The 21,802-nt window shown below is 41.0% G+C and overlaps 2 protein-coding genes across 3 annotated transcripts in view; both read right to left on the reverse strand.

Annotated features, from left to right (window-relative positions):
* gnai2b (guanine nucleotide binding protein (G protein), alpha inhibiting activity polypeptide 2b) overlaps positions 1 to 4,361 on the reverse strand; it is an 82,528-nt gene extending 78,167 nt beyond the window's left edge. Inside the window, exons 1-2 of the mRNA XM_085777179.1 lie at positions 4,116 to 4,361; positions 3,823 to 3,968 (exon numbers count right to left, since the gene is read on the reverse strand). Of these exons, the coding sequence (XP_085633305.1) occupies positions 3,823 to 3,940 (118 nt within the window). The 5' untranslated portion in view covers positions 3,941 to 3,968; positions 4,116 to 4,361. The remainder of the gene's footprint in view (positions 1 to 3,822; positions 3,969 to 4,115) is intronic.
* A 4,031-nt stretch (positions 4,362 to 8,392) lies between these two features.
* Positions 8,393 to 21,802, reverse strand: part of slc38a3b (solute carrier family 38 member 3b) — a 30,670-nt gene continuing 17,260 nt past the window's right edge. For both annotated transcript variants that reach the window (XM_085777182.1, XM_085777181.1), the window contains 10 exons: positions 21,166 to 21,247; positions 16,419 to 16,501; positions 14,103 to 14,161; positions 13,619 to 13,795; positions 13,415 to 13,494; positions 13,218 to 13,318; positions 11,556 to 11,680; positions 11,315 to 11,459; positions 8,909 to 9,012; positions 8,393 to 8,789 (listed from right to left, as the gene is read on the reverse strand). In XM_085777182.1, the coding sequence (XP_085633308.1) occupies positions 8,685 to 8,789; positions 8,909 to 9,012; positions 11,315 to 11,459; positions 11,556 to 11,680; positions 13,218 to 13,318; positions 13,415 to 13,494; positions 13,619 to 13,795; positions 14,103 to 14,161; positions 16,419 to 16,501; positions 21,166 to 21,247 (1,061 nt within the window). In that variant the 3' untranslated portion in view covers positions 8,393 to 8,684. The remainder of the gene's footprint in view (positions 8,790 to 8,908; positions 9,013 to 11,314; positions 11,460 to 11,555; positions 11,681 to 13,217; positions 13,319 to 13,414; positions 13,495 to 13,618; positions 13,796 to 14,102; positions 14,162 to 16,418; positions 16,502 to 21,165; positions 21,248 to 21,802) is intronic.

The raw sequence follows: 21,802 nt of genomic DNA on the forward strand, positions 1-21,802 counted from the left end.
TGGTGGGTCTACGGAAATCAGTCAAAAAGCTGGAAAATGCCTGGCAAGCTGGAGGAAGCTGCTGTGAGAATGGCTGGCAGTCAAAGAGTTAATTACATGTCATGTGCAAATTTTCTAATTTTCTTTGGTGGTAGTTTTCTTCTATGGTGGTAAGCTGAAACCAGTCACCTTGGGCCCTTGGGGATTGGGGTATTGGGACATTTTTTACAATCCAAATAATCAATACATTGATCTTTATAAAAAATAGAGATGCATGATGACCCTTTTTTTCCCACTGATACCAATAACCGATAACTTCCTGCTTCTCATTCTCACCAATGTTGCTACGGATAACCGATCTCATTTTTAATAGTTTATATATTCACACCCGAGGTGAAGAAAGGCTAAGATGAATTTTACATTATAGCTCTGCCTCTATCATGACTTAACAAAATAATATAACCAACATCACAATTGTAATCACAACAAAACAAAAAACAGTTATGTCCCTTCAAAAATCAATATTATTGCTCCAAATCAACTCTCTAATAAAAATAAAATGTCACATGACAATTACAATGTAAAGAAATGAATACTATACTGAACTAGGGTTGTTCGGTATACCGGTACTAGAGTGGTACCGGGGTACTGACGCATTTAAAACGGTACCATACTGCGCTTAGATGGGACCGGTACTTTCATTTTGCGCCGCCGGCAGCGGTGACGTCGCCGCGTGAGGTCGCCGCATTGTAATTTGAGCCGCGGCGAGCGAGTGAGCCAGTCACAAACGAAGCAAGGCGTTGTTTTTATTACCGTTACAGCGCCACCTGTCCACGTGCCTGTGTTTATGTGTGTGTGTGCGCCGCGCGCGAGAGAGACTGCTGCCACAGACTCGTTAATTAATGCAAACACTGCTACGTTTCGTTTGTACCGCGGATCACCACTGGCATGCATAGTCTCTCTCTCTCTCTCTCTGTCTCTCTCTCTTTCTGTGAGTGAGTGAGCACAGCGAAGGAGCGCGACGCGGAGGGGGGGGGGCAGAATCAATGTATGGGAAACAATAAGTGTGTGTGTTTGAGTAACATGAACGTTTGTGTTTCATTCTATAAACTACTGATAACAATTTCTCCCAAAAATAATAACTGGTCAAAATAACAAAAAAGGTGCAGTGTTTTCAGACCTCAAATAATGCAAAGAAAACAAGTTGATATTCATTTTTAAACAGACCACTAATGTTTTAATTTAGGAAGAGTTCAGATTAATATAGATGGACATTTAATCCTGCAGCAGCAGTAACTGTTTACTGATTTACTGATTATTTACTGATGCATATGTTATAGTTCTAAGATTTTCTATTAAAATAAAGCCAATAATGACATTTGTTGTGTTCTCTTTTTATTTGGAAAAGTACCGAAAAGTATCGAAAAACATGTTGGTACTGATACCGGTACCAAAATGTTGGTATCGTGACAACACTATACTGAACTATGTCTATTTCTTAGAGATCTCATTGTTCTGGACAACAACTGTGAAGAGATTAGTGATAACCTCTGTTCAATCAGAAAAGCATCAGTTTACATGATCACATTAAAAGGGATAGTTCAACATTTCTTCTTTCTTGGTTTCCCTCATCAAACTCATCAAATACACAATCCAACAACTCCAAAACGCTCTCGTGGACAAGTTGTGACCTGCACATTCACCATGCTGTGAGATAATAACGGAACGTTAGGAGGCAGAGTTGTTTTTGAGGTAAATGCAGAGACTGCTGGGTGAAAAACTGCCCCCAACGTGAACGCGCATCAACAGCGTTGCATGAATTGAACTCGAAAACGACTCTGTCTCATAACATTCTGTTATTATCTCATAGCCTGGTGAATGTGCAGGTTCACAACTTGTCCATGAGAGCGTTTTGGAGTTGTTTAATTGTGTATTTGATGAGTTTGATGAGGGAAAACCAGAAATCCCATTAGCCTCCGTAGCGTAGCTCTGAGCAGCTCGCGGCTCTGCTCCGCCGTTCTAAAAACAGCTTGCACCCACAGTTAAAGGTAACAAACCTATTGCCTACTGCCCAGACTATAGGGATTATGGCAATGGGCCAATTTGCCAAAATGAACAGTGAGCCAGAGTGCACTTTACCAGAAGTCTCAAATCTACAGCAGCTCAAGTGAATCCAGCCATCCTTCCCTTTTTTTAATTCACACCTCTGCCTTTCCAACTGTGACCTGTTCAGATGTTCTCACAAACACTCCTCCAACACCGTGTCTCCACTTCCTGTTTCTCTTTCCTATATCTCCTTTAATGATGTTTTTTTTCCGGGGCTGAATGAGCTGCTGTCACTTGTGCTCTGCTGGCTCACAGTGATGTCAGTCAACTGTCATTGTCTCTCATTGTTCCTCCGCAACAGCAGCTGTACTGTGTTGACCTGACACACAAAGTTTCATAGATACACGCCCTATGTAGAATAAAATAAAATAAAAAGCGTGGGGTTGTTGTGTGATAAAGAGCAGAAGAGGAGGACGTGATCAGCCATTAAAATGATTCAGAATTTACCAGACAGATGGGTTTTTCTTTTTGCTGCATAAAATAGTCACATAAAAGACAAGTTTGTATTTAATGGGTCATGTAGCATTAGAGCTGAACGTGACATCAGGAGCTTTTATATCGCAAACACTGCTTGATTCCCCCTCCAGCTCTTTTGAAGATTTTCTCCTCTCCCTCCCAATAAAATAGCTGTTTCGTTGAAGGATGAAATTAAGGACATAACACTCAGAATCCTTTCAAGGCTGATGATTAAGAAGGCCTGACTTCAGGTTATCGAAACTTAAAAACCAGCAAGCTCCCCAGCACTTAGCCTGATCCTGTCCTCTATTAATAGCTCCTCTCAGTGAGATGACACCCATCCAACCCCACCCAGACACCCATCTCCATCACACACTGCACTACATCCCGCAAGACACACACACACTGAGAGCTCAGTGCACGTTGAAATGATGAGGAGGAGGACGACAAATCAAGAGGAAGACGACGACGGCAAATAAAAACAGCGCAAGTGCATGAGAGGGGAAGTGAGACATTGGTGTAGTGAGTGGGAGGCTGTGTTTGTTGTTAGAGTGTGTGTGTGTGTGTGTGTGTGTGTGTGTGTGTGTGTGTGTGTGTGTGTGTGTGTGTGTGTGCGTGCAAGTGTGTGAGTGTGTGAGAGTGAAAGGCAAAAGAAGAAGGAAGACAGTGTTCTTTCCTGCATCAGAGTCTATTCAATAAAAAAACCTGCCCATTTTTTCCACTGTTGTCAGCAGACAAACAGGAATTGTTGTGCTGTAGGAAGACACACTGATGTGGGTTTATGAGCGGTAGTGCCGAAGTGAAACCCTGTTAATGTTTAGTCCTGGTCCTCAGCTTTTGATATAGTGGATTAAAGCTTTCTGGGCAGGAAGCCAACACAGACATGTTGACATGATGATATCTGACTCAGCTCTGAGTAGAAGACACTTGTGCTGGGTAATTACTGACAGCATTACAGACACTTTCACTTCTGGATACCATGCATAAGCAGTGAAATTGTCTTTTTCTGTCCTCCAGATTATATGATTCCCACAGGGCCCTGTCATCATCACATGAAGTGTGGTTTCCCAACTGGTAGTTTGTCATGCGATTTCAAACTTTAGTGCTTTCCATATTTGCCTCACATTGCTGTGACACTGATCAGACCAGCTCCTAATCATCAATCAGGTGGTTTCTTAGGGGGTTTCACTCCATAACGGTGCAGACATCTCTCCAGAGACAAACACTTTTAATAGTCATGCTTCAAGTGTGTAGAGGAGCGTGTCTCCCGCTGGCACCTACCTAATAAGAGCAGTTTGACTTCTCTGGCCGCCTTCTCTCCGTCTTCTCGGAGGTTTTTGTCGATCATCTTTGACCTCTCAGCTGCAGCCTTATCCTCGGCGCTCACCGTACAACCCATGGCTCCAAACGCGGGGGCGCACCGACCACTTGTGCAAAAAAATAAAAAATAGAAATATGTATATAGTGTATATATATAATTTAAAAAAAGAAAAGATCGTCTCTGATGCCAGGAATGAAAACGACAGAGCAGATTCTTGCTTCAAATGAGGGAAAGCACAGTGTGGAGTTCTCACCCAGTCTAAAGTCAATATCCCTGCGCTCCCCGTCCGAAAAAAGATGAAGCTCACAGATGAAGCAGCTGCATCGGAATCATGTGTTGTTGATGATTTTTTTTTTTAATTTAATTTTATTCACCGACTCTCAGGCTGTTACCGGTGGTCCATGTCGAAAGCGTCCACAGCCCCTCAGCCTCTCAGTCCTCCGTGCACGCACCGGGGCTCGGATGCCTGTGCTGGCTGCTCCGCTGCACCGCTGCTCCGCTGCACCACACCGCCGCTGCCGCTGCTACTGGCTCTGTCCGTCGGCCTGGTGGAGCTGCAGTGTGTGTGAGTGTGTTGTTTTTACCACCTCCGACCTGTGTTCAATTATCAACTCCTCAGTTGTCCCTGACACATTGGAAGCAGCCGATCAGTCCTGTCGACGTCACTTGGACAACTTGTCGCGATAGTTCAATTAAAACAGGTGAGCCCTCCGCCGTGGCTCGTGCGCGGCTGGGCACCAATTAAGAGAGAGGAAAGCCAGCCGTGTGTGTGTGTGTGTGTGTGTGTGTGTGTGTGTGTGTGTGTGTGTGTGTGTGTGCGCGCGCGCGCGTGCGTGCGTGCGTGCGTGCGTGTGTGTGTGTGTGTAGGACTGCAGTGGGCGCTATGCCAGCCTCATTCCTCTGCAGCTCTCAGACCGTAAACACAGCAGCATCGGGGTGGACGGAGCTGTCGTCGGCGTCTGGACGAGCTGCACAGGAGCAGCCAACAGCTACAGAGTGGCCTGTTAAAATGGCCATACATCTCAGTCTTTGCTTTGTGCCATGTTTATAAAAAATACCATTGGCACTGCTGTTAATGAGGCCGATTTAAGAGTTGGTGGACAGCGCCGCCTCTGTTCCCTCTGCATTCTATTTGAAGACATGAGGACGTGATGCGTGATACAGTAAATTACAATATCCTTCATTTATATAAAAGTAAAGTTTTACACCAAACAATCATTTTGAATATGCAAATACACCCTAAACAGAGGGAAGTACATGATAAATATTGAGGAAACAATGAGAAATGAGTTAAAGCAGTTACCAATGAAATCACCATGAAAATAGCCAATGTGATGCTCTGAGAGCACAAATTGTTGATTTCATGAAGGAGGAAATTGATTTTTGTTATTTGCCTTTTAAAACGGTTTCTTCCATTGTTAAACTATGAAAACATGATTTCATCCACTGTTTTTAAACTTCAGTCACAGCAGCAGCACTCTGTGGTCCGACACTGAGGTCATATGTTTTAGTATTTGTTTCCATTTGTACAACAGAGTTGCTGATAAGATGCTGATAAAAGCTTCATATATTAAGACTCTAGTGCACACTTCACTATAGGCCAGAAAATGATTTCTAATTCAGCTGCAATGTGTCATTTTACTGTTAATGTTGATGCTTCTGTTTATTTGTGGTTAATGGAGTTATGTAGTAACAAGAAATTCCTATCGGAGTGTCAGAAATAAACAAGCCTATGTCTCATTTGGAGTTTTGACAGCAAACAAATCTAAGACAATTTGTTAAGCTGTGTAACAGTAAACTACTGCAGTGTTGACACAACAAGGTCAGCAGGCAGGGATCACACTGACCCTGACTGTTTTGGTAAACACAGCTTAGCCATGCCAGAGATGAGAAGGACACTGACCACCTATGTTTGTGTGTGTGTATCTTTCAGGGGGTTACTATAATGCAATAGTCAAATGTGTACATGTGTATTAAAGTCACAAATCTAAACAGCAACCACCAAAAATAGTCCATTTATTTCATTTAACACTTGTATGTGCTGCCTCAAGGAAATTGAAAACTATGACCTGGATGAATGAGAATATTCACAGGCGTGTATGTGCTGCTTAAATCAGGATTCGTTTCAGTGAAGAAGAAATGACGACCACACAGACGATGTAAAAACATCTACAATTATTTTATTGCCAAACTAAAACTGTCCCAGCTATTTACACTTTATAAGCTACTGTAAATATGCATCACAAATATAAAAGGTTTACATTTATATACATTATTTATATAAAGCCACATCTTATTAACCAAAATTCATATACCTTGTTACTTACTTATAGTTGTGACATTTCATAGACTCACATCTTGAATAACAGCTATAATAAAATATCACATTTATTTGTTTAGGTACATGAAAATGTATATTGAATATAATGTATCTGGTATTTAAACTGTGGTACCTGTTTAAAAGTTAAATTCATCTCAAAGCAGTGGGTAGGTAGTTATTTAGGCAAAATGAATACAAACTCTGTTCACTAAACATGGCAATACTAACCCTTCATCTGCACCACAACAGTCACTGTGAATACGTGGAAAACTCCTCAACTACTCAATGAAACACACAATAGAGGAAAACATAAATAAATTGAGAGAAGTGAGGATTTACACTGGACTTCTCTGAAGCCTGAGAGTTGTGATATAATATAAAACCTTCTTTGGTTACAATGTATTTGTCATAACATTTCTCTGAGTTGTAAATTCAATACTTTGCATTCTTTTTAGTCTTAACTTAACTTGTGATATATATATATATATATATATATATATATATTTTTCTATTAGAAGAAATGTACCTGTACTCTGTAAAAAAAACCTCAGTTTGTCAGTGCTATTATGGGACGACAAACATGTGAAGAAATCACCCACATCCATAAAATTAATCTCATAATTGAATGTGACATCACTGACTAAACATCGAAGCAGCAATATGTGAAACATCTCAATGTTTAAGAAGGGCTTCATAATAGTAATATAACACTATAAGAACTATAGCTTCAATACACATCACTACAAGATGCAAATTGTACAGTATTACAATAACATCCATGTATGACAGTGTGTGCAGTTCACTATACCAACTACAGGACGGACAGGACAGAACAACATGCACAACATTAACCTCAAGTCTAAATACAAGAGTAAGAGTAGATCAGACCCCTCCAGCAGGACAGCACCAACCACAACACATTAAAACATCCTCCAACGAGGACAATTCTGTCAGACCCACCAGTGGGTGTATCTATACGGGTTCATGCCGCTTGGCTGGGTGTTGATCATACCCTCAAAATCTGATTTAAAGAGTGGGCTCACCCAAATTACAAATTACTAAAAAAAAAAAAAAAAATCATGTTTTCTATCTCACCTTTGTGAGTTCGTCATATCTAACCATGATTATTTGGGGTTTGTTTTGTGATCTGTACATTGCAGAATACTTATCATAGTATTATTAACTATTTATCGTTTGTAAGTAATGTAATGTAATTGATTGTAAGTGTTTAATTTTATAACACTGGGAATTCCTGTGGGACGCATAAAGAACAATTTTATCATATTTTCCTCACATAAGTGAGGAAAACTGCATGAGTTGGGACATTGTGAACAGAGCCTGTGTTATTACTACATCATTATGGTACAAATGAATTGAATTCATTCTGAATTGATGGGGAATTTAAAAGGTGGGAAATAATCAAGAATAGAAGAGGTTATGGAGATAGACTCAAAGGTGGACTGTCAGGATTTCTGCTTGTTTATATTCAAGGTCACAGTTTGGCATGTATGTGCTTCACGTTTTACAAAAAGGGAGGTATCAGATCCTTAAATTGAGCTTTTCATCAAACATCCAAAGTATAGTCTGTCTGTAACACTTCATTAACTACATACTGAAAGCGAAACAAAAAGCTAGAAATCATACATAGTGTTTTTTTGGATGATTAAAGTCATCATATACAGTAGTTAAATAGAGTCCATTTAAAATTAAAAACACAGTTATAGTAAGTTACAGTAGCTAAATAAATATACACTCCTGTTTATACTGTATGTTTGTGTGCTGTTCCAAATGCAGAAAGGCACCAGGGTTTGTGATGAAAATGCTGATTTGTGCATATGGAACGAAAGCTCAGACTGCATGATACTAACACTACATAACAACTGAAAACAAAATTTCACCCGCACTTTAAGGCTTTGAAGCACTTTCTGTCTTATGTTACACAATGTTGCAAGTGCTGCTGGTTCAGGATGAGTCCTGTTTTGTGCGTCTCCTGGCAATTAATTAACATTTTTTTTGTGAAAATAGCTTCTGTGTGATTTAGCAATCTTCATGTCTTCCTGTCCCCAGGCTGTAAGACAATCAGACCAAGCTTCTTTACAGTACCAGCTGCAGCTGTTTTGTGTGTAAATAAAGAGGAAGCAACAGGAAAGGACCATTTCACTATCATGGATGTAGACACACAAACATATGGTGATAAATAAAAGACCCTGTTCCGTTTATATAAATTACATTATCATGGCAATATGTTACGTTAAATTATAAGTGTTGTGAAAGGGTTTAGTTCTGATATGTGTTAAGTTACAGTCAAAAAGTGAATTTGACGTGGATTAGACGAGGTGTGATTCCAACCCACGTAAGATACTGTGTATTAATGGATATCACCGTTACAAACCCCAGGCTGTGTGCTGAACAGTTGTGTGTCCACTGAGGTGGAAGTGCTCCCTTAACACTAACCAGTTCTTTTTCCCCGTTTCCTAACCCCCACACTAGCTGGAGCGGCCTCTAGTGGCCTCCGGCGGCACGGCTGGTCCCCGATATCCAGTCAGAGAATATGAAGCTCAGGCTCATCACCATGAAGGAGACGCCCATGACAGCAAAACAGACAGCCTGAGAAAAAGTGGACAACACACCAGTGGAACAGATGCTTCATTATCAAGAACTCATAGCGACAAAAGGATCTGTTGATCACCCAATCAGCACAATCTATGATGTTTCTAATAGCTCACCACAATCTTAGGAACAGAGCTCATGGGTTCTTCCTCTTTGGGGACGATGCGGATGTAGAAAACAGCGGGGAAGATGAAAATGAGACACGGAGCCGACGTGGCACCTGGAAGGGAAATAGAGAGAGGACTAATGAGAAACAAAGCACGCAGTGATTAAAACAGTTTTCTTTCATGAGGTTCAGATCTGCTTTCAGCATATTCTCCACCAGACTTTGGATCCTTGTGCATCATATAGTGTGTTTAACTGAGCTGCACAAAATCTATGACATTCATTAAAAGTATAAATACAGAATGTTTCAAATCAATATTTTATGACTACATGCAAACACTGAAAATATATATTAGTCCGTCCTGGTTTCCATGATGATAAATCCGATTCAATCAATTATGGAGAATAATTAATCTAAACTATGTTTACATTAGAGGGAGGGGTCATTAGGGAATAAATGCTTTATTTGGGGGTTTTCTCGGAGAATGTACATTTTTTTCTCTTTCCAGTGTTCTCTTGCCAGGAGGAATACTGAGCCACAGGGAGGACTGAAGGCCGCAATGAATTATTATCATCAAGTGAGAGGATGGGCTAGAAGATACAGTATATGTAACGGAGACTGGAGTTAACATTGGAAATAGCACTTAGTAGGTATAGGAATGAAGTCTGACACTGAGCTCCCTTTTTTTTTAAAGACTAAACAACTATTGGACATTCTAAATGGAATGTGTTTTTGGCATGTGTTTTCTTAATTTAAAAAAAAGAAGTATATCTTGGCTCGAATTGTCATGGTAAGGAGAACATCATTGTTTTTTTAGTCTTGGAACCTATTTTATTGGATTCCTTGACTCTGAAAATGTACAGTTTGACACCAAATTTGTTATTATAGCTACAACAGAAGCAAAGATATGGGCCTCTCAAGTATGGTCGGCAGCCAATTTTAAAAAAACGTGTTTATTCCGGATACAAAGTGTGATCTCACTTGTGTCTTAGGATAGATTTATTTGTATGACCCTAAAGTACTTCCATGCCAAAGAGGACCTTTGCATCATGACTTGAAGTCAAAAGTCGCTTAACCTCTCTACTAAACTGTTAATGAACATTTGCTGGGTAGTGACAGAAGAATGTACATATAGTTCCAATCTAACTGATACTAACTACTATACTACCATAGACTGAGATTTAATAATAATAATAATAATAATAATAATAATAATTAAGAGAAATAGTAACAAGCACTGCCAAGATTATTTTTATCTTTTTGTTTGCTTCTGCTTTCCAGCTCTGGGTTGTTCCAACCTGGTCCGTTGCATCACCTGACAGTGTGAGCTGTGTTTGCATGCTTCCGTAACATGATGTCCGCTCCGCATGTACCATGTGTACCTAAATGCATCCACATGTTTGCCAAAGCAGGAGCCGCTGCTTTGAAGATGTCCTTGGTGGCGCTTTAACTTAAATCTTTTCAACTTTCACCTCTGACCTATGAATCGTTGCCTCCGATCTGACGACAGAACACGACAATAATATTGACACAGGCCGTCAGTTTATCCCTGAGCAAACACGCACTAGTCATGTTTTTCAGTTTTGCTTGTGAGGGCCTGAAACATGCCGACGCTGCCATGCCAAACAGGAGGTTCAGTCTGCCAACAGAGACAGAATAAGTAACCAACCATCACACTGTATGTAGAATGTAACCTATGCTCAAACACACCCAGGCATATGGATAAGATGAGACTTCCTCTTTCTAAGAATGTCAGGGATTTTTCTATTCTCATCTAGTTTTAATCTAGTTTTCACATAATATATTAGTTTTAATAGTAAAAATATGTATTTTCACATTAACTCATAGTCTATATTAGGTTTTTTTTATTTTATTTCTGATGGTCTGTTGTAATTTTCTTCTTCTTCCTTTGAATTTGTTTGTTTTCTCATTGTTTTATCTAACACCTGCCTGCCAATGGGACAATAGATGGATATTAGCCACGTGGCTACAATCTCACATATTTACATCCTGAATCTTCATTAATATGTTCTGTCCCATTTGGAAAAAAAAAACAACAACCCTAAACAGGAGTAGCTAATGACATAAGAGGTCTGTGCTTCCTACAGTTTTAAATGTTACAGCCCTTGAATGGGACTAGACCAGTACTTTTCAGATTTGTGCTGCTAGAAATGTCAAGTTCAGTTTTCTCTGACAAGACTTCCAGCCATTGTTAACTAATTGCTTTCAGAAACTGGGAAAACAGGCCAAGGCTAGTTAGTCAACCTGCTCCTGTAACTTCAGTAGAGGAAAAGACGTGTTAGAGACAACAGTCAATGTTGCTGCTCGCTCTGGTTGAGTAAAGGTCTGAAGTTTGATGCTTGAACACCAACTCCAAACAGCAGTTAATGCAGATGTTAGATATGTAGCAACTGACCAATGATGCCGAAGATGCCCAGAATGTTTGGAGCAAATATCACCAGCATGTTGATGATGGTGAGCAGAATGAGAGCAATGGCGATGTGATTCAACCAGCTGAAAGCCTTGGTGGGGAACAGCATCTGCTGGATGGCTCTGCGCACCTGTGGACGCACAAACAACACAGCATTTAATGAGTAAAAAAGAATGTACAGTAAGTGTAAGATTGACTGCAGCGGACAGATGGACTACAGACTTACAGGGAACAGCACGATGGGGACGGTCAGTGTGACAGCGGTGAGGACGGCCACTCGCACACACAGGATCAGAGTGTCATAAGGATCAATCCTGCTGTAAGTGTGCAGCAGCTCAGGCTCCACTTTGTCTGCAGGAACATGAAGAGAACATCGTTTTGATTAATACAATGTGAATGTCACACAACGTCATTATGCATCATTACCACAGGAGGGAGCTTCAACACCGCATATGGAAAAGTAGATAAGTCAACTCTGTTCCAGGCTCAGTCAAAGATTTCTCATCAACCATGTTGACGTTTCCCTTTTTAACCCTTTACAGGGCATTATTAGAGAGTATTAGAGTTTTTTTTTCTCTATCTCTTTTGTAAATTAAAGTCAGTAAAGTCTACATATGGTTCTTCACCCTTTGTTTTTGTTTTATCATGTGTACTTACGGACTGTTCCGGTGTTTATTTAGGTCCCTGAGAGTTTTTTTTAAATTTTCCAATAAACAAACAATTAACAAACAATGACAGACATTCCCTCCACACTCTACAGGGTTATAAAAGGGAAGACAAAAAAACAAAAAGAAAACAAAGATAAAAAGTAAAACAAAAAAGAAGAAAACAGTATAACAATATACATATAACGCACATCTATGCATGTGCGTACACATACATACACACATATACCGACATAAACATATACATAACAAAATACGATAAATTACAACTAAGGGGAAAAAAAATATACTAAATAAATATACAAACAAACACACATAGAAGGTTCTTCACCCTTTGCAGGTATCAATCAGTTAACCCTAACCCTACCAAACCAGAATGACACTGTTATGACATTGACATAATAATGTTTATGACACGTTCATGACTGTGTCATGTCCCTGTTATGACGATACCTTCAAGTAAAGTGTAACCGTAACTGATTTGGGTTTACACAGCTGCATTCATCTACAATACAAGTCAAAAGTTTGGACACATCATCTCATTCAATGTTTTGTTTTGTTTTGTTTTGTTTTGTTTTAAACGCCTGTATGTATGTTTGTATTTATTTTAACTATTTCTTTTTTATCTATCTGACATGGGCCGTGCAATGACCACATGAATTTCCTCTTTGAGGATAATAAAGTTAAACTTGAACTTGAACTTGAACTCATTCAATGGCTTGCCCCCCCCAACCCTATTTTTTAATCACTTTTTACATAGTAGATAGAATAGCTACTGGAGACATTGAAACTATGAAGGAACACATACTGTATAGAGTTACATTGTAAACACAAAAGTGTTAATTGAAACCAAAGTGTTATCTGTCACCTGACCTAAACCTAACTGAGATGCTGAAGGCAAAGCAGTCAACAAGTTCTCAGCTCCTCTGGAACTCATTTAAGACTGTTTAAACCCGTTCCAGATGAAGCTGATGACAGAAGGTCAACAGTTGTTAAAGCTGGCATCAAAGCAAAAGGTGGATACTTCAAAAAATCTAAAATATACAACTTATTAACACTTTTTGTTTACTACAATACTCCATATGTGTCCCTTCACAGTTTTGATGTCTTCAGTTTACAATCTACAATGTAGAAAGTGGTAAAAAATAAAGAAAACCCACTGTGTCTAAACTTTTTACTGGTGTACAGTATAACTAAGAAGCGGCACAGACAGCTGTTCTCACCGTAAAACGTCAGGTAGCCGAAGAGGGCCGCCAGAAAGTACATGGTGTACATGACAAGGATGGAGAGGTTGGACACCTTCTGCATCTTCTTCTGTGTTGGACTGAAATCAGAGACAGTTTTATGGTTATGTGAGCGCCACATTCTGCACAGACGCGCTATGAAATACCGCAGGCCACAGTGGGGGTGGCTGTCTTACTTGCGGAGCTCGGTGTAAATGGGCAGAACCTCAGGGTGGCACACGAAGGCGAAAGCCAAGATGGGGATGGTGTACGCCGTCTGTGAAGATGAAACACGTCAACTCATGACTTCTAACCGCCGCCTCTCAACACCAAATGTGGGAACACCTGCAGAACTCGGCGCTCAAAGCGACTGAATCTTTACGGCGGCCTCCTATCAATACCTGTGAGTTGATGGTGATCATGCGCGGGTAGCAGTGAGAGTCGTCCTCGGCTGCGTGGACCAGACCGTTGTTGTACTCGTGGCCGTGGCTGGAGACGTTGACGCCGAGGTGGGCGGCGGTGCTGTTGGCCGAGAACTCCTCGAACGGGCACGGGATCTGAAACTTCTTATAGGTAACCTGCAGAGAGACGCAGAAGGAGGGAAGAAAAGCAGGGGTATTAATCAAAGAAAGGATCAGATTAGTCTGACTCAGCCTCTAAAGTGCTTAGCGTTTTACTCTCATCCTTTGATGTCTGTAAGTAGCTCTTAAATTTGCCTTATCAAACATAGCCACATACCACTGAAAATAGAGACGAGTGTGGGAAAAGGGGCGAGGGTGGGAAAGCAAGTAACGTATGTGCCAAGATGACATGCCAGAACAAATGAGGCTCCTTGTGAAGAGTCACAGCGATGATGTGCCGCTATGTGAGCGGGGGCCAACTTACTGCGCTGAGAAAGAACACCATGCAGCTGAGAGAAAATCCACTAGTGTAACCCAGGTAACCTGAAAAGAAGGAGAACAAGACAGTGAAGGAGACGGCTTCTTTAAATGAACGGAGCTCTTTATGTGTTCTTCAGGACTTTACAGGCCTCATTAGTCACACACAGAGCGGAGGAGGAGGATTTGTCTTATGATGAAACATCCCTAAAATTTGCCATTTTGACCTGACAACACAACGAGATCAGAAAGGGCAGGTTTATTACATGTTGCTGTGAGTGGCTCAGAGAGTGTGATCATTTCAGAACAAAAAAAAGAGAGTCTAATTGGGGCTCCTGCTGTTTCCACAGCCAGCGGTGGGATGAAAACACACTAATGACTTGACTTTGAGGTAAAAGTCCCAGTCAGAACGTCATTATTTATGTAAGATGGTCTGAGGTCAGAGGAAAACACATCTTAATTAAAGAGAGAAAAATGTTTCACCGGGAAAAAAACAAAACAAGTACATGCGTAAGACAGATAAGCGTGCCGTTCTGAAACGTAAAGACCAAGAGCCAAAACACAGAGAGAGAGAGAGCTAACTAAAGCTTAAAGGGTCTGGACGGTAGAGCCAAGATACAAGCTGCACAACAAAGCTTGAGCAAAAACAGAAAATGTTCCACAGAAGCAGTGAAGTGCAGGGACATCATTGATTAATGGTCACTTGACGTTTGGGAAACAGGAGCTGTGCCAGAGACTCCCAGAGAAACTTATGGAAGCCAGTTTCCAGTAGATGGAGCATGATTTATGAATACATCTGAATTATGACATTTATGATATTTTAATTATTATTAAATATCTAGCAATTTCAATGATAATAGTAAAAAGGGCCTATAGCCATTTTAAGCCTTTATATAGACATGATGGGAGACTTTTGAAAGACGTCAATGAAACAAAGGTTCCCAGACAGACTGGAGCTGAGGATCCTGCTGGTCATGTTCAGCCTCTCAGCTCCTGATGTGAGCCAATAAATCTGGATTTCAGACTTCTGAGAGTCACAAGTCTGAAGTCGGCCCAGCAGAAAACAGGGCACAGGGATCTTTTTTGATTCCAGGCCTACTCCCAGTTTGGTCATGACCTAAAAGCCACTTTTATTTAGTAAGTCATCACCATTATCAACTTGGAATTACACTTTTGATGAAGTGACCCTGAGTGAATTTACTTTTGTAGCTGAGTGTTTTTATCACACTGACCTGGAGATGCACCTTGAATTCCATCATGTTGATGCACTGTGTTTATATGATGACAATAAATGTATCTATTTCATTTAAAGCAGAAGTAAGCGATCCGGTCGTTTTGGCTAACTTCTTGTCAGCCGATGGAGTTACACTGCAAAAACTCAAAATCTTACCAAGAATATTTGTCTTATTTCTAGTCAAAACAAATCTCATTATACTTAAAATAAGACTCATCATTAAAAGTAGCTTGTTTTTAGACAATTTTTAACTTCTTTCAAGCATATTTTCACTTGAAATAAGTAGAAAAATCTGAGAGTGGGGCAAGTTTTTCTTTCTTATTACAAGCACACATTTTTCTACTTATTTTAAGTAAAAATTAGTTTAAAACAGGTGAAAATGATCTAAAAACAAGTTATTTTTTAGGTGATGAGTCTCATTTGAAATAGAAAGAGATTAGTTTTGACTAGAAATTAGACATTTTGACAGGAAATAAGACAAATATTCTTGGAAAGATTTTGAGTTTTTGCAGTGCAGCAGTCCCCGCCCTCGTCCCTACGTCACCACATTCACGCGCATCCCTTGGCTGCACACACAGAGAGGACCGCCCCCTTATGCCGTTCTCTCTCCTCATTGGATAAAGGTTGTAGGATACAAGGAAAGTTTTCTCCTCGGCTTACAGCAGAGCAGAGTGACTGACAGACCCGTGTTTCAGACCAAACACTCTATATAAGTGATTGCTGTCGGAAGATAGAACTATCTAAGACTTATATTAACATAAATATTCAGCTTACTTCTGCTTTAATTTAACCAGGTAAGTCATTACGAACAAATTCTCATTTACAATGGCACTCTTGCAAAAGGGAGAGGGGGATAGGGGCTAAAAAGGAATATGATAACAGAATAAAGAATTTAATAAAGCTTCTCATGGCTGAAAAGGTTTTCCACTGCTGCTCACAGCTTGAGACCATGGAGAGGGAAAATACACATTAAATGTCTCATTCACATCTGCTACACCAGCATCTGTTGTGTTAGATGTGGATGTTTCAAAAGAAAACATCAGGGAGACGAGCACGGGAAGGAATACCTGAGAGTACTGCTATACTCACCGAGCTGCTTCATTAAAGCCAGGGGCAGGATGACGCTGGCAGACACCATGATGACCAGGTAGTTTCCATTCAAGTACCACAGACTGTTTGGAGAAAAAAAAAAGTCCAGTTTACTTTGGTGAGCTCAATATTTCAAACACTGGCACAGAGACACAGCACACACAGAGAGACACACAGACAAAAATAGACTGAGGATCTGGATGGTGAGAACTCGGTTTATTCGTTTGGTAAAGAACTGGCGGCACTACTTTTTTCTAAGTCATCCGAAAATAACCTGAGAGCACCTGTTTGAATGTCAGCAGGTTGTGAAAAGTCGCTGCTGGGAACATCTCTGGTCTCAAGATTGTGGAAAAAACGCATGTGTGCTTGCGTTGCTCTCCACAGTAGCACTGGAATAGAGCCTTACATAACGGATGGTGTATGTGACAGGAGGAGGAGGACACAGTGGAAACCAACACAACACAAAGCACCGAAGAAGTCAGTGTGTGTTGCCTTTGTCAGCCTCACAACCCTGCTATCTCTGTCCTTCAGGTTTTGTTTCTCAGCTCTATTAACATCTGAAAACAGTTCCCTTGTAAAAAAAAAAAAAAGGCTTTCGGATCAAGGCTGAGAAACATATGTGGATGGAACTACACATCCAATGTTAGCCCTAAGCCTTAGCTTCTCCTACAATCCAATAGGAGACCTTGCCACTGCATTATCATGCGCTATATGTGGGCACCAAACATTTCCTCCCATGCCACAGACATCCTGTGAATGCCCGCTGTAAAACACCCTCGTATAACCTAAATAGCCGACAGCACATGGGGACATGTCGGCAGCTTGGTGTCATTGTGTTCTGTGTTGATCTGTCACAGTGACCTACTCCTGTGAGACAGGACCATCAGTGTTTATAGTAAACAGTAATCCGTTTTTTTTTATTGTCATGTAAATAGAAGACTTGTCCAAGTCATCCATCAATCCGCTCTACGTTTAGTTTTCCCTCACATGTCTCGCTCAGGAGAACATATCGACCCTAAATCTTACACATCACATAAACCTTTAAAGGGATAGTTCACCCAAAATTCAAATTTCACTCATTATCTACTCACCCTCATGTGGACTAAGAGCTGTGAGAATTTTCAGAGTCCTCCGTTCCTTCTCTGAGTTACGGGGGGGTCCGCGCAGCAGTATTTGTCCATATAATGGTTGTCAATGGATACCAACTTTCTTTGTCCAAAAAGACACACCAAAAAACATCACCAAATACCTCCATACTGCTCGTCTGTAATGTCCATCTTGTATTGAAGCCCCGACATGAGAAATTGTTCCGAAAAAAATTAAATAAGTCTATATTTCAAGCTTGTTTGTAACGGAAGCTCCCAGTGTCTCGGTTCACTGCTCTTCCTGTGTCAGTGCAAATCACGCGAGATTTGCACTGACCGGCGGAACAAAATACTGCTTCGCGGACCCCCCCGTAACTCAGAGAAGTAATGGAGGACTCTGAAAATTCTCACAGCTCTTAGTCGACATGAGGGTGAGTAGATAATGAGTGAAATTTGAATTTTGGGTGAACTATCCCTTTAAAGACCACTATCTCCTAAATCCTCTGATAGAAAGGTCTTTGTGGCCTACAGCTTCTTTTTTCAAGCTGTTAGTCCTATAATTCTAAATCAGACCAAGGAACTGATGGAGAGATGGAGCAGGGACCCCTACTGTATAAAACTGTTGTTTATATTAAACTGGGTCTAGTGCCATGTATACACCTACCTTGTTATTGTGCATTAATTACTAAGATATTCAAATAATACACCGATAGAGTAAAGAGGGGGCCATGCCACTGCCGTTTATAAACCTGATACCATGCCAGTATCAACAATGTCTGTCAACTGCATGATAATCATTACAAGCTATTCAAACTGACGTTTTTACTTTAGATTAGATAGAGCTTTACTCATCCTGAAGGAAATTCTTATGCCAGGTTGCTCCAAAAGGAAATGTGCATAGGAAATAAAATACAAAGAGAAGAAATGGCTAAGAATAAGACAGAAATATATAATAAAATATATCCTACAATGTCTAAAACGTGGAGATGTGGGATGTAGCACTGCCAACGGGCCTGTAACAGCCAGTGATCTACCAGACTGGCAGCGTCTCTTCCTTGAAAGCACGGGAAGTAAAAGTCACACGAGTCACAGGTCACGTCCTCGTTGGACTTCTTGTCAGTAGGTCACATCTGATGATCACCTTTCCCTTGTGCCTTCTGTGGATCTAAAACCCTTTAGGGAAAGTCACATCCCAGAACAGGTTGATTCAGATCCAAGTCCCGTTTCAGTTTACCAAGATCGCATAAGAACATTGCAAGTCTTGCATATGAACATTCTTCTGTGAGATTGTGTTTAAGAATAGTTGAGGATGACTTTGCAAAACACTGGTCTTATTATGATGAATATTGAAGATCTTTCATTTCTTTTTGGGGTAAACTTTTACAAAATCAATGATGTCTGAGAAACATTTGCACCTCTCTTGATCTCAGCTCTCTTGCCATTCTGCATTAGAACAGCTCCAAATTTAGAAAATTTGAAATCCCTGCTCAAACCCCACCTCTTTTCCCTGTCTTTTAACACTCCTAACTGACTGATTGTTTTATCATGACAGTTCTTATTGCTTCTTATATTTTACGTTTATTTTATTGTGCTTTTATCTGATGTATTTAACTGTAATTGTATTTGTTTTTAATTGTAAAACGCCTTGGCTAAAGGTGCTATATAAATAAAGCTTGACATGACTTTAACAACCAAAACAAAGCAAAAGTCAATACATCCTTCTTATTTTTTATGAAAAATGTTGAATATCGGTATTGTTATATAACATATGTCATCAGATATCACAAGTCACAGCAGTGTCAAAGCCTGATGTTTGGAAATTTGAGTTTGGAAATATATTTTTATCATCTCTCAGGCGATCTTAAGTGAAAGATACTTGTCTGTCTGTCTGCTGCTCATCCTTGCTGTCTATATTTAGAGAGCCACGGGTCATAAATAAAGCCACAGCCCCGCCACCCGCTGCCCCTCATTCCACTGTGCCCTCCTGACGCCACAGTCTGAACAGCAGGGGGTGCGTCAAGTGGAAACCAACAGAATGTGTGTGTGTGTGTGTTTATCGGTTGTTGAGAGTCGGCCCTAAGCTGACCTGTCCTTATGCACAGCCCTCGGAATTTGGCAACCAATGTTACACCACCTGCTGCTGTCATTAGTGTGTGTGTGTGTGTGTGTGTGTGTGTGTGTGTGTGAGAGAGAGTGAGTGAAAGACAGAAAGAAAGAGCAGGAGTCATAATACCATTTTGATTGTAGCTAAGCCTCTGACCCTGACAGGAATACACAGACAGACAGATAGAAGGGTATCAGTTTATCCCGATTCAAAACCGATCAATGATAGAGTGATGACATGTCCTGTCAGGATAACAACAGCAGTTACACAATTAGGGGACAGGTCAGGCCACAACCTTGTATCTTAGCTTATTGTGTGTGAGGTTTCTTTAGAAAGTCTAAGTCTTTAGTTAGTCTGGTTCCGTCTGTTCTGCAAAGTTTATCTTTCAGGCCTGCGAGATGTTTTGAAAAGGGGAAGTGGCTGCAGTCGCTGCGATGCCTCCAGAGCACAAGGTTTGTTTATAGAAATCATCGGGCAGCTGGAATCCACTCGAGTCCTCCATGGCCTTATGCAGAGTGTCTGCCAGAGTGGCATGACTGCGACGTATGCGGTGCCTGACAGCGCTGAGGGTTTACCTTGTGTGTATGCATAACTGACAGATGCCCAACTATAACCCCCCTCCCTCCACAAACCTCCAGTGTTCAGCCAATTACAGGTTGCCATTCTCATCACACCCCCACGCCGACTGAATCAATGAATGGTGCAAACTGACATATTCACTGCCCACAGAGTCCGCCAGGCCCCCGTGACCTCTGAGCTCTGGGCCAACGGCAGACAGGAGCCATGTGCCTTGAACGAGTAGGGCAGGGATGATGGTATCAGGAAGAGCAACCCATAATAATGGGGCACATGTGGCACAGTTGGCAGAGCAGGCGCCACCGGTTCAGATGCCACATGGGGCGGCCCTTTACTGCATGTCATTCCCCCCTCTCTCCCGCCCCATTTCCTGTCTCGCTACTATAGAGAGCCGAAGCGGAAGCAGGAAGTAACGGCCCCATGGGTCCTCAAGAGTCAAAGTTTTATTTCTTGATCCGATTGAATTGTGACCTCTACCTGTTTAAAACATCACGTTTCATGCCGAGAAATCAGCAGTTTATCGTAAAACAGCAACGGAAGAATGTATTTTGTGTGACGACCGCTCTAGGACTACAGATCTGGTGTCCCACAAAAAATACGTCACCAACTGACACGGGAAAGGGCGGCATTTGGTGTGTGACGTCACCTACGCAACCTGTAGTCTTTCTGGTTACGGATTCTTCAGAATTTTATTCTACAATAGGTTTACAATAAACTGCTGATTTCTGTGCATGAAACGTGATGTTTTAAACAGGTAGAGGACATATTTTTTTCTCATGGCACAATTGTCGGATCACGAAATAAAACTTTGACTCCCGTTCATTTACATGGAGACTTTTTCCGAGTTGAGGTCCCATAGCGACCGTTACTTCCTGCTTCCGCTTCGGCACTCTATACTACTATCCAATAAAGGCAAAAATGCCCAAAAAATATACTTAAAAAAAAGAAGAGCAACCATAATAATAATATTGATAATACTCACTCAGAGTTGGGATCTGCCTTCAGGAAAGCCTGGATGACCAGTGGTAACTCAGATTTAACAATGTACAGGTAGCTGGACATGGCTGCAACGAGACGAGACAGACGGGGGGGCGTGAACGACCAGGGCCAGGGTGACTGACACGCAGGCAAACAAATGTCGGAAACACCACCGTGTCACAACAACATGCATCACGCCGTGTGTGTGTAAGTGACGTGGCAGAGGATACGACTGAGGACACCGAGGTCGTGCCCTCTGGGATATTTTGTTCTGGGAATAAGGGCATTTTTGTTTACCATGCTTATTATTTGACAAAAAATAAATCATTTGAACTACACAGAGAAGACACATATCCTCCGTCAGAGTTTAACTGATTTGATACACTTGCAAAAGCAGCAAAGTCATATTTCAAGCAAAAATATCAAGTGGTATCAACTTAAGTTTAAGTTTATCCAGTTTGAGGACTTGTTTTTCTGTCTGATGTGAAACTCCACTGACGGCACTGTCAGGCTATTTAATGGCATACTTCTGGGAAATGTGAAGCACCTGGTATCATTTGTACCCAGACTGACTTTCAGACTGAAAAAAAGCAAATTAAAATGAAAAGCGTTTCATTGAACTCCGCGAATCTAACCTGTCG

The sequence above is a fragment of the Trachurus japonicus genome, chromosome 5 (assembly GCF_045865225.1).
Source record: "Trachurus japonicus isolate A0001 chromosome 5, Traja_1.0".
Lineage (NCBI taxonomy): Eukaryota > Metazoa > Chordata > Actinopteri > Carangiformes > Carangidae > Trachurus > Trachurus japonicus.